The 17,905-nt window shown below is 56.2% G+C and overlaps 4 protein-coding genes across 6 annotated transcripts; 1 reads left to right on the top strand and 3 right to left on the bottom strand.

The window, feature by feature from the left end:
* Window positions 1-88: 88 nt before the first annotated feature.
* On the bottom strand, window positions 89-10,255 carry LOC117647945. Its single transcript, XM_034389947.1, has 27 exons — window positions 10,224-10,255; window positions 9,768-10,005; window positions 9,204-9,457; window positions 8,807-8,965; window positions 8,435-8,731; window positions 7,779-8,116; window positions 7,630-7,711; window positions 7,378-7,555; window positions 6,929-7,106; window positions 6,419-6,699; window positions 6,101-6,282; window positions 5,602-5,802; window positions 5,379-5,522; window positions 5,172-5,247; window positions 4,427-5,086; window positions 4,151-4,359; window positions 3,905-4,060; window positions 3,514-3,831; window positions 3,078-3,424; window positions 2,923-3,007; window positions 2,663-2,846; window positions 2,139-2,352; window positions 1,790-2,064; window positions 1,534-1,718; window positions 917-1,231; window positions 603-678; window positions 89-536 (listed from the first exon to the last, which is right to left on the bottom strand). Exons 1-27 carry the CDS (start codon window positions 10,238-10,240, stop codon window positions 156-158), a joined length of 6,030 nt encoding a protein of 2,009 aa, XP_034245838.1. The 5' UTR covers window positions 10,241-10,255; the 3' UTR covers window positions 89-155.
* Window positions 10,256-11,260: 1,005 nt separating this feature from the next.
* Window positions 11,261-12,581, bottom strand: LOC117647955 (CST complex subunit STN1-like). Of its 3 annotated transcripts, none has more exons than XM_034389967.1 (5): window positions 12,264-12,581; window positions 11,982-12,181; window positions 11,773-11,909; window positions 11,545-11,683; window positions 11,261-11,470 (listed from the first exon to the last, which is right to left on the bottom strand). In XM_034389967.1, exons 2-5 carry the CDS (start codon window positions 12,157-12,159, stop codon window positions 11,376-11,378), a joined length of 549 nt encoding a protein of 182 aa, XP_034245858.1. In that variant the 5' UTR covers window positions 12,160-12,181; window positions 12,264-12,581; the 3' UTR covers window positions 11,261-11,375. The 3 variants fall into 3 exon arrangements, with proteins under 3 accessions (XP_034245858.1, XP_034245859.1, XP_034245860.1); XM_034389968.1 differs by having other exon boundaries at window positions 12,269-12,581; XM_034389969.1 differs by having other exon boundaries at window positions 12,443-12,581.
* Window positions 12,582-12,712: 131 nt separating this feature from the next.
* On the top strand, window positions 12,713-15,048 carry LOC117647952 (tumor suppressor candidate 3). The gene is made up of 7 exons (XM_034389963.1): window positions 12,713-12,883; window positions 13,091-13,269; window positions 13,353-13,470; window positions 13,561-13,701; window positions 13,796-13,936; window positions 14,021-14,337; window positions 14,412-15,048. The coding sequence occupies exons 1-7, from the start codon at window positions 12,800-12,802 to the stop codon at window positions 14,425-14,427; spliced, it is 996 nt and encodes a 331-aa protein (XP_034245854.1). The 5' UTR covers window positions 12,713-12,799; the 3' UTR covers window positions 14,428-15,048.
* On the bottom strand, window positions 14,718-16,545 carry LOC117647953 (polyprenol reductase). Its single transcript, XM_034389964.1, has 6 exons — window positions 16,021-16,545; window positions 15,797-15,945; window positions 15,530-15,724; window positions 15,317-15,457; window positions 15,056-15,219; window positions 14,718-14,963 (listed from the first exon to the last, which is right to left on the bottom strand). The coding sequence occupies exons 1-6, from the start codon at window positions 16,200-16,202 to the stop codon at window positions 14,871-14,873; spliced, it is 924 nt and encodes a 307-aa protein (XP_034245855.1). The 5' UTR covers window positions 16,203-16,545; the 3' UTR covers window positions 14,718-14,870.
* Window positions 16,546-17,905: the final 1,360 nt, after the last annotated feature.

Genomic DNA, 17,905 nt, shown 5'->3' with positions numbered 1-17,905 from the left:
TCCTCTCCCCTCCCGCCCTTTTCCTGAAAGCTCCCCAATGGGAAAAGGCAGTCGGCTGCCCTTGGTGTGATCTGATTTGCTGCCTCGCTTCGGCTTTCCATGTCGATTGTATTTCTTACAAATGTACACAACTAAATGAAGTCCCCCAAGGGCCGTCAGTGCCGCGCTGAGAGGACGGCGAGCAGCGCTGCCGCGAGCAGGGCCCCGCTGGAGACGATTCCGGCGGCCGCGCCCGAGGGCCTCTCGGTGGGCTTTGGTCCCACAGTGGGTGAGGCGGTGCTGGGCCTTGGCGCCGGCGTGCTGGTGCGCGGCGAAGTGCTCGCCGGGCTAGTCCTGTCCGTGGCAGTGCTGCTGCTGGTGGGCGGCGGCGCGGTGGTCGAGGTGGGCAGGTCCGGGTCCGGCGTGTGCGTCAGCGTGTACAAGACGTCCGCCGCGTCGTCCAGCTGGTCGGCGTGCCACCGCACGTTGTCCTCCGCCAGGCGAACGTGGCTCTGCAGCCGCTCCGCGGAGCCCAGGGCGGCGGCCACGACGTTGAGCTGGACAAGGACAGGCCGTCAAGCGAGTCACTGCTTCGAGGGACGAGAAGGCGTCTGACCACTCACCATGTCGACCTGCTCGTTGGTGGTCGCGCGGTTGGCAAGGATGGCGAAGATGTCGAAGGCAGCTCGCTGTCCGAACCTGATAACGCGGGGAAAACAGAGTCAAGTATTTTGTTGTTTTCGGGCGAGCGGTCTGGCGGGCAGCGCGCCCGGCCCGAAATGGCATACGATCATGTGTGGTCTAGCCCTTAATGGTAATGGTAATGGCAGGTAGGCAGTCCCGCGGCACTGGCGTGTCTTGCGGGACGGCCCGCCCTCAGCTCTGCAGGCGCTTTTAAACTGAAGGGGCTCGACCGCAGCTCGAACGGCATACTCACGCCTGGGCCACCTTCTGCGCGTTGCTCCTGAAGTGGCCGAGCGCGCTGGTGACCGAGGACGGCCCGGAGCGGCTCACGGCCTTGTAGAGCAGGGCGGCCTCGCCGCTGCGCAGCCCGGACGCGGCGGAGGTGGCGAGCCCCAGCAGGCTGGCGGTGGCGACGTCCTTGGGCGCGCAGCCCAGCCCCTGGATGATGGCGGCGCGGTTCGAGTCCACGGCCTCGGCCAGCAGCCGGCTCACCACGGCGTCCACGACGGCGGCGGCGGAGTCCCGCACGCCCTCGCACACCGCGGCCGCCAGGGTGTCGTGGCCGACGCTGCACCGACGACAGAGAGGGTGAGTGAGCGCCGCTGCACAGTGGATTTGCCAGAAGACCGGTGGAGGCGGCCAAAACTCTAGACGCGTTTTGAGCTCCAGAGTCGCTGAATGGGACTCGAACCGAACGTGTGACCCCACCAATGGATTCCTCGTTCGGAGAGCAATCCATCGGTGGGGTCACACGTTCTGTTCGAGTCCCATTTAGCGACTCTGTAGCTCAAAACGCGTCAAGAATTTTGGCCGCCTCCGCCGGTCTTCTGGCCCACTGTGCGCTGGAAGTGCGAGGGAGACGCAGCCTACCTGCCGGGGTCCTGCTGCCACTTGGCGAAGTCGGCGCGACCGTACTGGCGGCAGTACTTGTTGCCCGCGTCGCAGGCCCAGGCCGAGACCACGCCGCGCACCAGGCGCTGCACGTGCGTGTCGCGGGGGTCGGGGTAGAAGCCGGTGTCCTGGTAGGCGTGCTCCAGCAGTTGCAGCAGCCAGGTCTGGAACAAGGTGCCGTGTTAGCTCTGTCGCTCTGTCTCTGTCGCACTCATGGGGCGCGGCGAGGCGGCACCTTGTACACGGCCTCGTGGCGGGACTCGAGGAACTGCGCGTCGAGGTGGTCGAAACCGCTGCGGGCGGCCTCCCACGGCGCCAGGTCTTCGTCCGCGCGCAGGTAGTCCACCAGGTTGAGGGCGTAGGTGTACTCCAGGCGGCCGGAGCGCGCCAGGGCCAGCGCGTCGTCCACCAGCATGGCGCGCGCCACGGGGGACACCAGCGTGTGGAACTCGTTGAGGAAGCGCTGGAGCAGCACCCAGTTGTGGCTGTCGTAGTTGACGCGGTAGAAGTCTGCAAAGAGTCGTGCCCTGTTAGTGTGCCGCCGTTTGGCAGTGGAGTGGCGCAAGGAGCAGGCCCGGCCCTACCTCTGCGGTCCACGTTGACGAGCAGCCACTGGGCGACGTCATCGTCGGCCAGGTCGACGGCAAATGTGCCGCGGGGTGCCAGCCAGGCCTTGACGGGCGCCTTGAGCGTGTTGTTCATGGCCAGGTACTCAGTCTTGAGGGCGAAGGACACCGGCACCCACCAGTCGCCGGCCGCGTCGGTCCCGGCCGACGTCGTGTGCAGCAGGAAGCGTTCCTGCGGAACGCGGAGGCCGTCGTAAGACACGCCCTGCACGGTGTGCGCAGCCACGCACAAGGGCCAGAAGACCGGTGGAGGCGGCCAAAACTCTAGACGCGTTTTGAGCTCCAGAGTCGCTGAACAGGACTCGAACCGAGCGTGCGACCCTACCAATGGATTCCTCGTTCGGAGAGCAATCCATTGGTGGGGTCACACGTTCGGTTCGAGTCTCATTTAGCCACTCTGGAGCTCAAAACGCGTCTAGAGTTTTGGGCGCCTACCGATCGTCTGGCCCACTGTGCCACGTCTAGGGGCAGGAGGCACGCACCTGGGCGATGCTGACTTTCTTGTTCTCGTAGTCGCGGATGACGTTGAGCACGGGGTAGCCGCCGTCGTCCACCCAGGGGCGGAAGGCGGCCGCCACCGAAGTCGGCAGCGGGTTTTTGGTGGTATGCTGCGCGGCGGCCTCCATGGCCGCGAACAGGGCGTTCTTGTCGGCCGCGCCAAACTCGCTGCAGCGGCAAGGCCATTTTAAATCAGTACCTCGATTTTCTTTGTTTTCGAGTGACTGCGGGTGCAAGTGCTTACTTGGAGGCGAAGTAGTTGGCGAGGCCGGCGTCGAAGGCGTCCTCCTGCTCCAGAGCGTGCTGCAGCATCTGCACGACGGCGGCACCTGCACGCAAGCGGAGTTGGTGGAGGCCGTAAAGGAGCTGAGGTCGCGGGGCGGGGCGTCCCCAACTCACCCTTCGCGGACGAGGCGGCGTCCAGGGCCTCGGCGATGGAGCCCAGCGAGCCGTCGACGTCGCCGCCGAGCGCGCGCGCCCCCTCGAACGAGTGGGCGTGCAGGGCGGGAGCCACGGCGCGCGTGTAGAACTGCCCCTCCACCTCCCAGTGGTCCTGGAAGTCCAGCACGGCGGCGTACTGGTAGTAGCCGGCGAAGCCCTGCTGCAGCCACGCGCTGTCCCACCACGCCACGCCGACCACGTTGCCGAACCAGAGCTGCGAGACGTAGCGGCTCAGCTGGGTCAGCCACGCCTGCTCGCTCTCACCCGACGACAAGGAGGTGTCCAGGTTGGCCAGCCCGCTCGACCTGCGGACATGGAAACGAGCTTGGCGTTGAACCGGGCCCTCCAGTCGGCGCCGAGGCTGCCCCAGGCCTGCCCCAGGCCTGCCGCTCACCGCAGTGTGACGAGCCCCCACCCGGCGTCGCCGTCGTGGCGGCTGTTGTCCAGGCCGACGACGCTGACGTGCTGCAGACTGCCGCTGGAGTGGGTCACGTCGCCGAACAGGTTGAGGAGGTCGAGCACCGTGTTGACGGTGTCGCCGGCTTTGTCCACGACGGCCTGCAGGCCGTGCACCGTCACGAAGCTGTCGTCGAACTGGCCGGGCGTCTGCACCAGCAGCGCGGCGTCGGCCACCACGAGGGACAGCTCGGACGCCGCGATCACCGGCGTCGGCTCGAAGGCCTCCAGGACCTTGGAGTCATCGTCGGGGTCCCTGCAGACAGACGCCGAGGGTGAACGTCCACCGCCAGGGCCCAGAGCATCGAGCCAGCTCCAACCAGACTTACACCTGCCCCGAGCCCAACGAGGGCGTGTTGGAGATGGCCACTTGGTCGGCGCCGTGCACCACCGACAGGAACATGCTGGCGCGGTACGCGGGCTCGTCCAGGCACGGGAAAACGCGTCGGGCGTACGCGGGGTACAGCTGGGCACCCAGCATCTTCCTGAAGCACAAAGCGTACGTTAGCGCGTGTTAGCGGGTCCCGGAGGCCGAGCCGAAGGCCCAGGCCAACCGCAGCCGCTCCCTCACTGACCCGGTGCCGAAGTCGGCCAAGTACAGGCCGGTCAGGTCGTCGCGCAGCACCCCGGTGTACGACTTGATGGCGAGGGTGTAAGTGACGGTCTCCGGCGTCAGTCCTTCCGCCAGGGTGATGGTCACCTGCTCCAGATCCGGGTTCGACACCAAATCCGTCACCTTGATCTGGCGGTCGGAGTCGGCCTCGCTCACGGTCACGTCATCCACCTGTGCAGCGCGTGTCGTTAGTAACCGCGAGGGCGTTGACGGCCACCTGGAGACGGCGCTGACTCACCGTGAAGACGAGCCCGGACGCGTGCACGACGATCTTGGTCAGATCGGGCGCCTGCTTGGCGGTGAAGCTGAGTGCGAGGGTGCCGCTGAAGGTCTTGGCCGCCACGTCGGGGTTGAGGATCACTTCGTACAGGCTGGGGACCAGGTTGGTGGGGAGGCGGTACACCGAGGGGGTTGGGGTGGGGCCTGGCGTCGGCGGCTCTGTTGGTGCTCCGGTTGGCGGCTCGGTTGGTGCCCCGGTTGGCGGCTCGGTTGGTGCCCCGGTTGGCGGCTCGGTTGGTGCCCCGGTTGGCGGCTCGGTTGGTGCCCCGGTTGGCGGCTCGGTTGGTGCCCCGGTTGGCGGCTCGGTTGGTGCCCCGGTTGGCGGCTCGGTTGGTGCCCCGGTTGGCGGCTCGGTTGGTGCCCCGGTTGGTGACTGCGTTGTCGACCCGGTTGGTGGCTCGGTTGGTGGCTCGGTCGGTGGCTCGGTTGGTGACTGGGTTGGCGATTCGGTTGGCGGTTCGGTTGGTGGCTGGGTTGGCGCCGGTTCGGGCTTGAAGTACGCCACGACCTTGTCGTAGTTCGCAGTGCGCCAGTCCATGTTGGCCTTGGCAGTGTCTAGCGCCGCCTGCAGCCCCTGGATCTCCGTGCAGCCGCGCTCCAGTTTGCAGAAGTCGTCGAGCTGCGCAGGAAGGCAGGAGGCACAACACAGCGCGTTAGCGTCGAGGACGCTTTACGTACTGCGTACAGGGCAAAGTCTCTCTCACCTTCCTGTAGTTGGAGTCTGTGACGATGCGTGCCGCGAGCGTGGAGAACACGGTGAGGACCTCATCCACTCCGAACCTGCGCAGAGCTCCAGTTACTATCGCAGCCCCCTCTGCGACGGCCCAAAGACTCGTTTCGCGTCGCCACAGCCCTGGGGGACGCCCTGGCAGCGACAGAGACGGAGCCGCAGCCTTTGTGATCGTCCTTACTTGTCCTCGATGGTCTTGTAGTTGATGCTGACGGCGTTGAGGGCCAGGCTGAGGCCCTCGTTCGTGGAGCTCACCGACGTCCAGAGCGCGTTCAAGTCCCTCAGCTTGAGGCCGTTGTCCGGGTCGAGGATCACGTCCAGCAGCCTGGGCAACAAGAGCGGCTTTACACGCGCCAACAAAAGCACGCGCAATGTCTTCGAGTGTGCTTGAAACCCGGGCTTACCTTTGCTTCAGGGGGTATGCGTCGGTCTGCGGCGCACAGCCCAGCGCGTAGGTGTAGTCTTGCCGCTCGGCCTCGTCGTCCGAGGCCTTGAGACGCTGCAGCAGGTCGTTGAACGTGGTGTCGGGGGTGTTGACCTGGCTGGTGGTGGTGGTGTCGGCGAGCTGCTGGCAGAGCACCAGGCGCACCGTGTCCGGCTCGTTCCTGCAGGGCAAGCCGTCAAGGACTTGACTTCCGGCACAGTGGATTTGCCAGAAGACCGGTGGAGGCGGCCAAAGTCCCGGGCGCGTTTTGAGCTCCAGAGTCGCTAAATGGGACTCGAACCGAACGTGTGACCCACCAATGGATTGCTGTTCGAACGAGGAATCCATTGGTGGGGTCACACGTTCGGTTCGAGTCCTGTTAAGCGACTCTGAGCTCATACTGCGCCTAGAATTTTGGCCGCCTCCACCGGTCTTCTGGCCCAGTTGGCAAACTTGCAGTTCACCAGATTCACCCTCACCAGATTCCCGACTGCCAGTCCAAGTACTTCATGCGCGCTTCGCTGACGGCCGTCTGGGACTCGGCCTCGCTGGCCAGGCGCGCCACCACCGTCCGGGTCAGCTTGTCCTCGAAAGTGTCGCTGGGCAAGGAGGTGAGGTCCAGGGCGTCGAACCGGTCGCGCACCAAGCCCTGGACCCATTTCTGGAGCGGGGCGAGACCGGATCAGAAGACAGACCAGGACGGCCCTTACTGGTCCTTGACTTGATAACGCTTGGACCACACTGGGGGGTTGCAAGGACCACCCCATTGACGCCAAGATAACGGGGTCTGCACTCACGTTGAAGGCGGCCTTGTGCTCGCTGGGCCCGGCCCTGAAGTGCGCCGCCAGGTAGTCGACGTCCTTCTCGAAGGCGGCCCAGGGCGCGTAGCGCCGCTCCTGGGGGAGGTACTCGGCGAGGCGGAGCGCCACGTCGTAGTCCAGCAGGCCGGCGCGCGCCAGGGCGAACGCGTCGTCCACCAGCATGGCCCTCTCGGCCACGGAGAGAGTGTCCACGGAGTCCTGCAGCGCGCCGGTCAACGCCGCCCAGTTGGCGTCGTCGTAGTTGACGCGGAAGTAGCCTGCGGAAGCGGAAGCGACCTCGCCGCGTTGTTTGCTTTGTTCTTGTTGGTCTAGAGTGGCTTAACAGGATTCGAACCGAACGTGTGACCCCACCAATGGACTCCTCGTTCGGAGAGCAATCCATCGGTGGGGTCACACGTTCGGTTCGAGTTCCATTTAGCGACTCTGGAGGTCAAAACGAGTCCGGGATTTTGAGCGCCGCCACCGGTCTTCTGGCCCACCGTGTACCTATTTGGTCCACGTTGGCGAGGATCCACTTGGTGTCCGCCGACACGGCGGTCGGGTCCGAGTCGCTGGCCGTCCCCAGGAGGAAGCTGTTGCTGGCGGCACTGCCCGCCGCCCTCCACACGACGGGCACCTGCCACAACGCGCTGCTGGACTCGGCCGTCCTCGAGAAAAATCGAGTCTGCGGGAAAAATCACAACAAAAAAAGCTACTTTGGAACTGTAAAACTGTCACCAGCTGCTAATCTTATCCGCCGATTGTTTTTTGCGTCCGGCCTACGTCCTGTGTTTACGTCAAGTGACGTTAGAGATTTTTAATCTGATAACCATAATCCAAAGTGGCTTTCGCACTGGCATACTGAGTGCAATCTCTAAAGAGTTCGATTTTCCACGTTTTAGAAGAAGAGCGCTCGCGTGGCAAAAATCCTTTGTTATTTTTGTGTCCTTGTTTACCTGCTTGAACGACACCTTGCCGTCGGCCAGGCTCACGGCCACGACGGGGTAGCCCGCGACGTCCGTCCAGGACTTGGCCACCGACGTGAGGTCCACGGAGGGCTGCACGCCGGACTCCTGCACTGCCTGGGACAGGGCCTCCCAGAGGTCCTCTGGCTGCACGCTGCCGGTCTGCATCCTGCACAGGCAGCACCAACCAAGCGTCAGGAAAAATTAGGCTTTGAAAAATTGTGTACTAATCCCGACACTTACATCTTGTTCAGGTACAGCTGGATTCCTGTTCGGAACGTGTCCTCCCCAATGTACTGCCGCAGCATGCGCAAGACCGACGAGCCTGGAACCAATCCCAGTTTAAATTTCCTCCCACCTGTGTTTACTGACCCGGGAGATGGCAGTCTCACCCTTGGCGTAGGTGACGGAGCCGAAGTTGTCCAGGATCTCGTCCGGGGTGTACACCTCGTGGTTCATGGGGTTGGACGAGCTGAGGGCGTCGTCCACAAACGCGTCCTGCATCTCCAGCAGGGCCATCTTGTCCATGACGCTCCACTGGGGGCGCAGCTGGTCCACCATGAGGTAGCAGAAGAGCTCGGCGAAGGCCTCGCTCAGCCAGACGTGGCGCCACCAGCTGGGCGTCACCAGGTTGCCGAACCACTGGTGGGCCAGCTCGTGCGCGATGGTGGTGGCCACCGTCATGTGCGTGAGCGTCCTCGACTTGTCGCCGTCCAGCAGCATGGCCTCCCTGTCCACCCCCGGCACTCAGTACTCAGTTTCCCAGTGTCTCAGAGGGAAGTGGGCCAGAAGACCGGTAGAGGCGGCCTAAGCTCTAGACGTGTTTTGAGCTCTAGAGTCTCTAAATGGGACTAGAAACGAACGTGTGACCCCACCAATGGATTGCTCTCCCAAAGAGGAATCCATTGGTGGGGTCACACGTTCGATTCGAGTCCTGTTTAGCGACTCTGGAGCTCAAACTGCGTCTGGAATTTCGGCCGCCTCCACCGGTCTTCTGGCTGGCCCACAGTGCGCAGGCTCCGCAGGCCCAGGGTGTCGGCTGACCGACCTGTACGTGACCATGCCCCAGTTCTCCATGGCGCCGAAGTTGAAGTCGGGCACGGCGACCTGGTCCATCTTGTCGAGCGCGTAGGCGATGCCGGTGTACTGCGCCATGCCGGCCAGCACCTTGGGGCCGAGGTCCTGCGACGTGGCCGTCTCGTCCAGCACGGCGGGCGGCGCGAAGGTGCGGAAGTCGGCGTCGGGGTCGTCCTTGTGGGGCATCTCGGAGAGCAGCCAGGCCAGCGTGTAGCACGCCATGCGCGGCGTCGTCTCGAAGGTGGTCGTCACCTTGCCGCCGACCAGGCTGTGGAGGCGAGGCCGTCCGTCAGAGAGACGCTCCAAAGCGAAGGCCGTACGTACACTGTAGGCGCGGACTCACTCGGTGACGGAGATGACCGAGGGCCGGGTGTTGGACACGGCGCGCAGGTTCTTGAGGTGCTTGAGGGACAGGGTGAAGGTGGAGCGGAAGCTCGGCTCGTCGAAGGCGGGGAAGGCGCGGCGCGCGAACGTCATCTCGAACTGGGTGACGCCGAGTCGCCTGCAGCGTGCAGCACACCGTGCAGCCACGTGTTAGGATCATCGGAAAGCAGACGCTAGCAGCCCTCTTCGCGATGCACAGTGGGCCAAAAGACCGGTGGAAGCGGTCAAAACTCTAGACGCGTGTTCAGCTACAGAGTCGCTAAGTGCGACTCTGGCGCTCAAAACGCGTTTAGAGCTTTGACGGCCGCCAACGGTCTTCTGGCCCACTGTGAAGCGTCCTGGCGGCGATGCATTACTTAGTCTGGCCGTTCTCCGTGTAGGAGGAGCCGTAGAAGCCCTTGTCGTCGTCCCAGATGGTGCCGCGGTAGTCGCACGACAGCACGTACTGCTCGCCGGCGCGCAGGGGCGTGTTGATGGCCTCCAGGTCCCACTTGATGAACTGGCGGACCGTGTCCAGCTCGGGCTTGCCGAGCTCCGCGCCGTTGAAGGTGCAGCTCGTCATTTCCAGCCCGTCGGCGTGCAGCACCAGCTGCCCGGCGGTCTCTTGCCCCTGTGGACGGGCAGCCTGGTGTTCAGCAGGCCTGCGTCTCGCCGGAACACAGTGGGCCGGAAGACCGGTGGAGGCGGCCAAAACCCTAGACGCGTTTTGAGCTCTAGAGTCTCTAAATGGGACTCGAACCGAACGTGTGACCCCACCAATGTACTCCTCGTTCGGAGAGCAATCCATTGGTGGGGTCACACGTTCGGTTCGAGTCCCGGTTAGCGACTCTGGAGCTCAAAACGCGTCTAGAATCTGGGCCACCTCCATCAGTCTTCTGGCCCACTGTGCGGAACTGATTCGCCATGTACTCGGTCCTGACCGTCATGTAGATGTCGACGTGCGCGTCGAAGGACTTGGCGGGCAGGCTGGGCGTGATGATGATGTCGTAGTGCGTGGGGTAGGCCGCTCGGGGCAGGCGGTAGGTCTCGTCGCCGGGCGCGGCAGGGCCGACGCCGACGGCGTGGTGCGGGGGTCGGGGGCGGGCCGGGCGAGCCCCTGCCACCCCCGCGACCACCACGGCGACGGCAAGCGCCGACAGCAGCAATTGCCCGCTCCACCTGCACCACCAGCGCACGCAGCTTCAAACGTCGGCATCTTACTTAAAACGGGCCTTGACCGTTGGAGGAAATCCAGAGAGGACGCTATCCCCGAGTGGTCTGTGTTTCCGGTTTTGCACCCGACCCGACATAGACAGCTGCACTGTGAACTCAAGTCCGCGGGCTGAACTGAATGCACACACTTGGGTTTGCAGTGCGGTGCCTAAACGGGTCGTTACCTCGAAGCGCGGGCCATGTTGCGGAGCGGATGCACCTCCGGGTGTGCAGGCCGTCAGGACGCGAAGACCCCGCAGTGACAGTCCAAGTGGCGTGGCATCAATCCATCGACCGAAAAGATTGGTGCTTCGCGGTAATCTCCTCCGTTATCAACAATATCTGGCAGGCAAAGTTTGAGGCCAGCCCTAGCCCGGCTACCGGGCATTGCGCGCTGGTCTATCTCCCTGTCACTCAAAGCTCACAAGGGACGCGCCAAGGCACGCGCAACGCGCCCCGCACCGCCCTGCCCGCAATGAGGTGCACGGACCGCGGCACGGAGGCGGTCAAAATCTCGGTCGCGTTATGAGCTCCCCAGGGTCGCTAAATGAATGGGACTCGTACCGAGCGTGTGACCCCACCAATGGATTGCTCTCCCAACGAGGAATCCATTGGTGGGGTCACACGGTCGGTTCGAGTCCTGTTTAGCGACGCGTCCAGAGTTTTGGCCGCCGCGGTCCTCTGGCCCACTGCGCGCGGACCGCGGCACGGACGGGGAGTGGGGAGGGGAAGTACCAACACGACGGTGCCGAGTCCGCGCCACTGCAGCACGCCTAACAAGGCCGAGCAGTGTTAGTGTCTGGGTGGTACTTCCCTTGCGCGGTGCACAGCGGCTCTCCGGGCAGCTGCAGGATGCATGCACGCTTACACCAGGCTGAAGGTCTCGATGCGGAAAAGTCGGCGCGCTGTTCCTTGGCCTTGCCTGGCCTTGCCGCCCCGCGTAAGCCACTGTCAATCAGTGTCCTGACAGCTTAAAAATTTTTCCTTGTGTCAGTCCCCACGCCGTGGTGAAATATGTCCCGAGGCGCGGCTGCGCAGCGTGGGCTTTAGATAGAGCCCTGCTCAAGCTCTGGATCTATCAGCCACTGGGGCGACTGTATCACTGATGCGGCGCTGTGCGGCGCCAAGAGACCTAGACCTGGAGGAGAGGGCGCACGGCTAGAAATGAATCTAGAAACACCAGTCGATTTAGGGTTTACATTTATATTTATTGATTAACAAATGTCTTATTCTATATGGTAACTGTTAAAGGGGAGAAGCAGGTACGGCTACTGTCAAAAAAATTACAATAAAATAAATAGCTAAGGTACACAGCTTACAAATACAGGTTTCCAGTCCTAACTTTCAGGCACATCTTTCGCGTAGCAGTTGGAGTAAAGAAAAGACAACTCAAAGACGCGGTCAACTTCATGAGCAGAAGAAGGTACCTTATCTGATTCAGTGTTAAGGAAATTTCAACAAATTAATAATGCTATGCAATTTCTGCAGCCCTCAAATAAAGGATACGTAATCTATATGCTGTCACCTCACGTTTATCGTGAAAATTTTTTACAAAGCCTTGCAAATGTACACAATCTCCTTGCTCCAGTGGCCTGAATGAAATTTGATTGGCATTAAAGGCCTCTTCAAGGAGGAACTCCATTGCCTGAAAATAGGATGAATTTAGACAGTGAAAAGAAAGGGCCTTTCTTTAAAGCCATAAAAATTTGAAACCTTTAAGAAGGTGGTACTTACTGCCCCTTCAGCAGACGCATTTCCAAAGTTCATCTCAGCAATTGATTCTTGCAGCTGCTCAATTTCATGTAGTTCATTCAAATGCCTTGTATTACTATGATTGAAGCTACAGATAACTGTGCCTGTGCCATCATCAACTAAAGGGGAATACAGGAAAGATATTAAGGTGTTAGTTGCTGAAAAGAAACACGAAGATTTGAGTGGCTTACCTCTGTATATGTGATGGTCACCGTTCTTTCTTACTTCTGTTACAATGCCCATAATATCGACTTTACGAATGTATTTATCGTAAAAGCGAAAGTAATTAGGATCCACGTCATACTGTTGGAGCTTCCAGATGTCTCGGATAAAAATTTTAACTGGCACCTCTTCTTTTTCTAGTTCCATTTTCAAAACTCCTGTGCATTTACTATGAAGGGACAGATGTTAGTAAAGTTTATATGGAGAAAATTTCCGATAATTTGGTACCAGAACAAAAAATATTTCATTACAATACAATTTTGTGTTAGATGTGTTGTACACTAGAGGTTAGCAAATTCTGGCTCGAACCAAACAAGTCACTGAATGCATATATTTTTTCGAATTGAGATTAATAAAGACATTTTCACTGATTAGATTAAGAAACAACTTAAAGTGACTCCTCTGTCAAGGGTTACAAACAAAAACAAACATAAATTTGGACGAGGGACGATATCAAAACATCAAAACAAAGCGCGCCAGTCAGCCAGCAGACGACAGTAGGATACAGTGTCACTAACTGTGGAAAGAGAATTACGTAGACAAGTCTTAATAGTTGTCATGGAAAGGAATCCCTCATTAAAAATACAAGGAAATTCCAAAATAAAACAAAGTGCGAGTTTTGATTGCCTGATACATGTCTCACTACAGTACCGTATTGAACACCGCCATCGAAATTTAGAGATGCAGTTTGTTATGTTGGCGGAACAACAAAAAAAAAGTGGATTTCGTCTCCAAATCCACGTACTTCTATTGACATCATCAAAAACTTCTGTATTTTTAAGGAAAAATGAGGGTTTTAGGGTTTATATTGGTCTTAATTTACGGTATAGTTCTTATACAGACCTCAGATGGACAACGAAGTCGGAAAGAGGTGAGTCAACTGTTGTAAGATGATTCTCTACCGCTGTTTTACCGGTTTCTAGGGTTATAGACGACACCCACTATATGTCATCACTTAAAATTTGCTCTCCATAAAGGAATGTATAGATCGCCTAGCCTCATATGATCCTTTAAGGGTTTCCAATTCGTTCATTTAATTTGTTTAAACCTTCATCTCTATTTTCTCTTTTACTTTCAGCCTGGACAGACATCTCTCAATGAGAAGGTGCAGCAATTGTTGGACATGTCAGGCAAGCGGGCATTAATGCGCTTCAATGGGAACAAATTTAGAGACTTTATTAAAGCGACCCCTAGGAATTATTCTATGGTGGTCATGTTCACTGCGTTAGCCCCTCAACGCCAGTGCTCAATTTGCAGGTATGCCTCCCTACTGCAGGACGAAATGTCACTTGTTTATGCTTCTTGAAGCAAAATTGTAAATCATTGTACTTTTGTTTCAGACATGCTCATGATGAGTTTCAAATCCTGGCAACATCATTCCGGTATGCGCACATGTCCTCAAGCCGTTTGTTCTTTGCTATGATTGACTTTGACGAAGGCTCTGACATATTTCAGATGGTAAAGTATTTTAGATTTAGCTGCTTCTGACACATGTTTCTAACAGTGCCTATGTATACCTATATACCTATTTTGTTTTCCTCCTCTCAGATGCGATTGAACACTGCTCCTGTGTTCATTCACTTCCCTGCCAAAGGGAAGCCCAAGGCAGCAGACACCCTTGATATACAGCGTGTGGGATTCAGTGCAGATGCCATAGGCAAATGGATTTCAGAGAGAACCGATGTTGCTGTAAGATGAATTATGCTGTTGGAAGGGAGAAATTTCTCAGATTGTTACCGTTAACTAAAACTTGCAATTACTCAATTCACATCTCTTCTTTTAGATTCGCATTTTCCGGCCTCCCAATTATTCTGGCACAATGGCTTGCATACTATTGCTGGTGCTTGTCGCTACCTTCCTGTATGTCCGCCGGAACAACCTCGACTTCTTGTACAATAAGACTGGATGGGCCCTGATGGCTTCGGTATGTAGTTCATTTTTCTTTTATTGTCCCATTGATTTGGAAATTGTCTCTACCTTATTTCATTTTTTAATTATTTTTTTTCAGGTGTTTTGCTTTGCTATGGTCTCAGGTCAGATGTGGAATCACATCCGAACTCCTCCATTCGTCCACAAGACGCCATCAGGCGGTGTTGCCTACATTCATGGTTCTTCTCAGGGACAATTTGTTCTAGAAACTTACATTATCTTTTTCCTGAACGCAGCTGTCTCTCTTGGAATGATCCTTATTACTGAAGGTGCTGCTCGAAGAGGAGATGTCAAGAAAAGGCGCATTGTAGTTATTGTGGGTCTTGCTCTTTTTGTTGTTTTCTTCAGCAGTATTTTGTCCATATTCCGTGGCAAGGCACATGGATATCCGTATAGGTAAGTGACAGTAAATTTTTAAAATTAAACTGTCAAAGACACTTTATTTTAATTTTTTCATTATTTTTTTTCAGCTTCCTGTTTAAGTAGTCAATGAAATGAAATCCCCATGCATCTGCAGCAGTTCCAAAAATAATGAAGAAAATCTGAAAATTTTGCTGATGCATGCCCCTACCAAGGAAATGTGCAATCTGTGTATGAGCTTAGTTTTAAATTTTGTAATGTTGTTGGTTGTTTAATTAAGTATGTTTTCCTTTCTCAATATTTTTGGAGGAGTGTTAATATTATCTTTGCACTTTGTGTGATTGTGATAAACCACTTCCCTTGTTGTTAATGTTTTACTTCCTGCGCACTGATGCAAGGTGCAACATTTGATAAACTTTTTAAAAGTGCTTTGACCCTTTTTTACTTTCACATTAGCTAATTTATAAAAGTAAAAAAGCAGAAAAAAAATAGAGTACAAAATAAGCATAATAAAAATATGACAGTTTCAACTAAGGAACAACTACCGAATTGCCACTATATTATATAGATCATAATATAAATGGAATTATTGCTTTTCTCATCTTTGGATATTCTTTAAATTTCTCTTGATACCACCAATGTGTAAGAAATGCATTCTCAACCTGCAATCAATAGAATTGTTATCCTATGATTCAGAATGAAATTTCACTCAAGGACAAAATAAAGGACAAAATAATGGACTCATAACTTGTACCTGGTTGCTCACAACCCACAGTGTCACAACGGGGAACACAGTGCTACCCCACAAGATGACCATGAGGCATAAGTAAATAATGACTTCACATAGCATATGAGGAGATGAAACAAATTGGAATAAATCTCCCTCAGGTAATCTGTACTTCTGACTGACTACCTGACCTGCAAGTTTGAATTTTACAACATGAACAGGAAATCAAAATTCAATTCTAGATTGGTGTTAAAGCTCACACAGGAAGTTCATATGTTTTGTATTTACCCGATTTATCTCTACGCAAATCAGCTAAAATAGAAGCGGCCCGAAATTGGTGAATGAATGCCCACATGAAGATTATTACAGCAATCAAATGGTAAAGATGGAGCTCAGAAAAATTAAGCCGCAGCACAAGACTACTCACACCTGTAAATGAGCACATGTGGATGCAGGCACTGATCGGTGATTTTAAGTGCGGTTTTGAGGGACGGACTGTACCTGTGTGAGGTGTGAACCCAGGGGCCTCAACTAATATAGCAGAGATGGCTCCAAAGTAGTGAGAAAACCCCACAATGTAGTGAGAAAGATTCATTTTGGCGTCCGAAAAGACACTGACAAACCATGTCTCATAGAATCGCCGTACGCACTGAGCGGTCATCAATACTAGGGCTATTAATGTAGCAATGGATGATACTGCAGAAAAAATAGTGTCAAACCTCACTGTAAATATACATTGCAACAGCAAAAGATGGTGCAAAAATTTACCTGTGAAAGAACGTTGTGTGGTAGCCAGTATATTGAGCAATTGTATTGCTTGTGATGGAGCTTTCCCATCAAAAAAGTAGACCTTAATAGCAGTGAGGAGACAGAGAGTTGAATATGCAGCAGCAAAGACGTAAAAATGGGAAAACCATCTGTAAAAAAAAATGGAATAGTAAAAAGTTTGAACAATCTGGCGATTAATGCTACCAAATGAAGTGGTTCCTTACCGTTTTGGAACCTCAATGGTTTTTAGCTTTGATTTCTTTCCCTCATATGAAAACTTGCCAAATCGATACGACTGGCTAATAAATGTTGGTAATCTTTTCTCAATAGTATTCAACAAGCCACCAAACACAACTATCGTTGCTGTCATTGCATAAAATTGAAATTTCAGCACGTGAAAACGCATCTTGATTAGTTTGGAAGACAAGAATATGAGTAAAGTGTGCAAACTGGCAAGCCTCCCCAGTGCCTCGCACTTTCTAAATGCAACGCCACATGAACTTTCTCTCTGTGAACTCCTTCCGTGCAGCCGACACTAGGGCAACCTAACCTCTCGCAATGTTTACCAACCAACCCGCCATGATGAATGGGGCACTACCAACATCTCCGCGTCGGTGTCGCAGAGATCGGAATAGCGACGCCACGCGTCACAGTGGCGTTGTCTGTTTCCTTTATTTTTAGGATATGGTTGGAACTAGCAGACGACGCAAGCGAAGAGCAGACGACGAGCAGACGGCAGCGGAAGACGCAGACAGACAACTAGGGAGCACCCCCTCCCCTCCCCTCCTCCCCAGCCCCCAGCACGGTTCGCCCGCCAGGATCTTCCCTTGACCGCGTGGACGGGACGGCGTGGACTTCCCCGAGTCGCGGCTTTTTGGACGTCGCTGACTCCAAGACTCGTGGGACGCTTCGCAGCGCTTGGAATCCACTCTCCGGCATCGCTCGGCCATGGCTCGGCCAGCAGGCGCCTCAAAACTGGAGCCCGCCTGCCCGCCGCGAGTTTTGACCCTCGACTCAAGGAATATGCGCCTGGGAGTTCGTTACGAGTAATCGGATCATTTGGCCGCCCCTGAATGGGCAGGAGTGCGGCGCACAGTGGGCCAGAAGACCGGTGGAGGCGGCCAAAACTCTAGGCGCGTTTTGAGCTCCAGAGTCGCTAAATGGGACTCGAACCGAACGTGTGACCCCACCAATGGATTCCTCGTTCGGAGAGCAATCCATTGGTGGGGTCACACGTAAGGTTCGAGTCCCATTTTGCGACTCTGGAGCTCAAAACGCGTCTAGAGTTTTGGCCGCCTCCGCCGGTCTTCTGGCTAGTCCACTGTGAGGCGTGCGGCGTGGCGTGCGGCGTGGCGCGGCGTGCGAGGCGTGCTCGGTGCGGTGGGATACACCCACCACCCTGGACCCTGGATGATCCTTGTCTGCTGCCCACCCAGTTCCAGCAGTTCCAGCGTTCCAGCCGTTCCAGCAGGCCAGTCCACCTCCAAGTCTCCAAGTCTGGCTGGCAGACTCCGCCAGTGCCCACAGCCCACCAGCCCACCAGGTGTCCAGGACGCAGCGCGCGCAGCGCCTCGCCCCAATGTGTGCCCACCCAGCCGCCCCGCCCCGCCCCGCCCCGCCCCGCCTGGCGCGCCGCTGCGCCGCGGCACCGCCTCCGCCGTGGCGCGACAGCTGCGGCAGCTGCCCTAGCACCTAGCAGTCCAGCACACTGATTCCGATAATTCATCGCTCTGTCTCTCTCGCACTCAACGCACCTCACGCAAAGGTGCGAGAGAGACAGGGCGACGAAAACGACTCTCGGAATGAGTCTGCAGTGGACGCATTCACGTTTGACTCGTGACGACAACAGCAAAACCGACAAAAACAAAAACATGAGAAAAACAAGCGAGTAATTGATGATGTGTGCATGTCATGATGATTGTCAGGGCGTAGGAGCTGTTCTTTTTTACCCGAGGAGACGAAGGGCATCATCCCTGACTGCCTCCGTGCCTCAATTATTTATTTTTTCGGCATTTTGGCATTTGTCATCCTGTTTCTCTCGCACTCGTGGGGCGTGTGGGAGAGAGAGAGAGGCGAAGAACTGTACGGAATCGCTCTGCAGGCGAAGCG

Source organism: Thrips palmi, unplaced genomic scaffold (assembly GCF_012932325.1).
Source record: "Thrips palmi isolate BJ-2018 unplaced genomic scaffold, TpBJ-2018v1 HiC_scaffold_3, whole genome shotgun sequence".
Classification (NCBI taxonomy): Eukaryota; Metazoa; Arthropoda; class Insecta; order Thysanoptera; family Thripidae; genus Thrips; species Thrips palmi.
Note: the sequence above shows the minus strand (reverse complement) of the source record. Positions and strands in the feature narration are given on the sequence as shown.

Bases quoted from the DNA above. Each gene is read 5' to 3' on its own strand.
- LOC117647945 (XM_034389947.1), bottom strand. The intron at 3,008-3,077 runs GTGAGTTGGGGA...GCTTGCGTGCAG, and splicing joins CGCCGCCTCGTCCGCGAAGG to GTGCCGCCGTCGTGCAGATG. The intron at 679-916 runs GTGAGTATGCCG...CCGCGTTATCAG, and splicing joins GCGCAGAAGGTGGCCCAGGC to GTTCGGACAGCGAGCTGCCT.
- LOC117647955 (XM_034389967.1), bottom strand. From the start codon at position 12,159: ATGGAACTAGAAAAAGAAGAGGTGCCAGTTAAAATTTTTATCCGAGAC. The intron at 11,910-11,981 runs GTAAGCCACTCA...ATTCCCCTTTAG, and splicing joins TGACCATCACATATACAGAG to TTGATGATGGCACAGGCACA. The intron at 11,471-11,544 runs GTATCCTTTATT...ACACTGAATCAG, and splicing joins GGTGACAGCATATAGATTAC to ATAAGGTACCTTCTTCTGCT.
- LOC117647952 (XM_034389963.1), top strand. From the start codon at position 12,800: ATGAGGGTTTTAGGGTTTATATTGGTCTTAATTTACGGTATAGTTCTT. The intron at 13,270-13,352 runs GTATGCCTCCCT...CTTTTGTTTCAG, and splicing joins CGCCAGTGCTCAATTTGCAG to ACATGCTCATGATGAGTTTC. The intron at 13,471-13,560 runs GTAAAGTATTTT...TCCTCCTCTCAG, and splicing joins GCTCTGACATATTTCAGATG to ATGCGATTGAACACTGCTCC.
- LOC117647953 (XM_034389964.1), bottom strand. From the start codon at position 16,202: ATGCGTTTTCACGTGCTGAAATTTCAATTTTATGCAATGACAGCAACG. The intron at 15,725-15,796 runs GTAAATTTTTGC...TTTTTTCTGCAG, and splicing joins CACACAACGTTCTTTCACAG to TATCATCCATTGCTACATTA. The intron at 15,220-15,316 runs GTAAATACAAAA...TCAAACTTGCAG, and splicing joins TTTGCGTAGAGATAAATCGG to GTCAGGTAGTCAGTCAGAAG.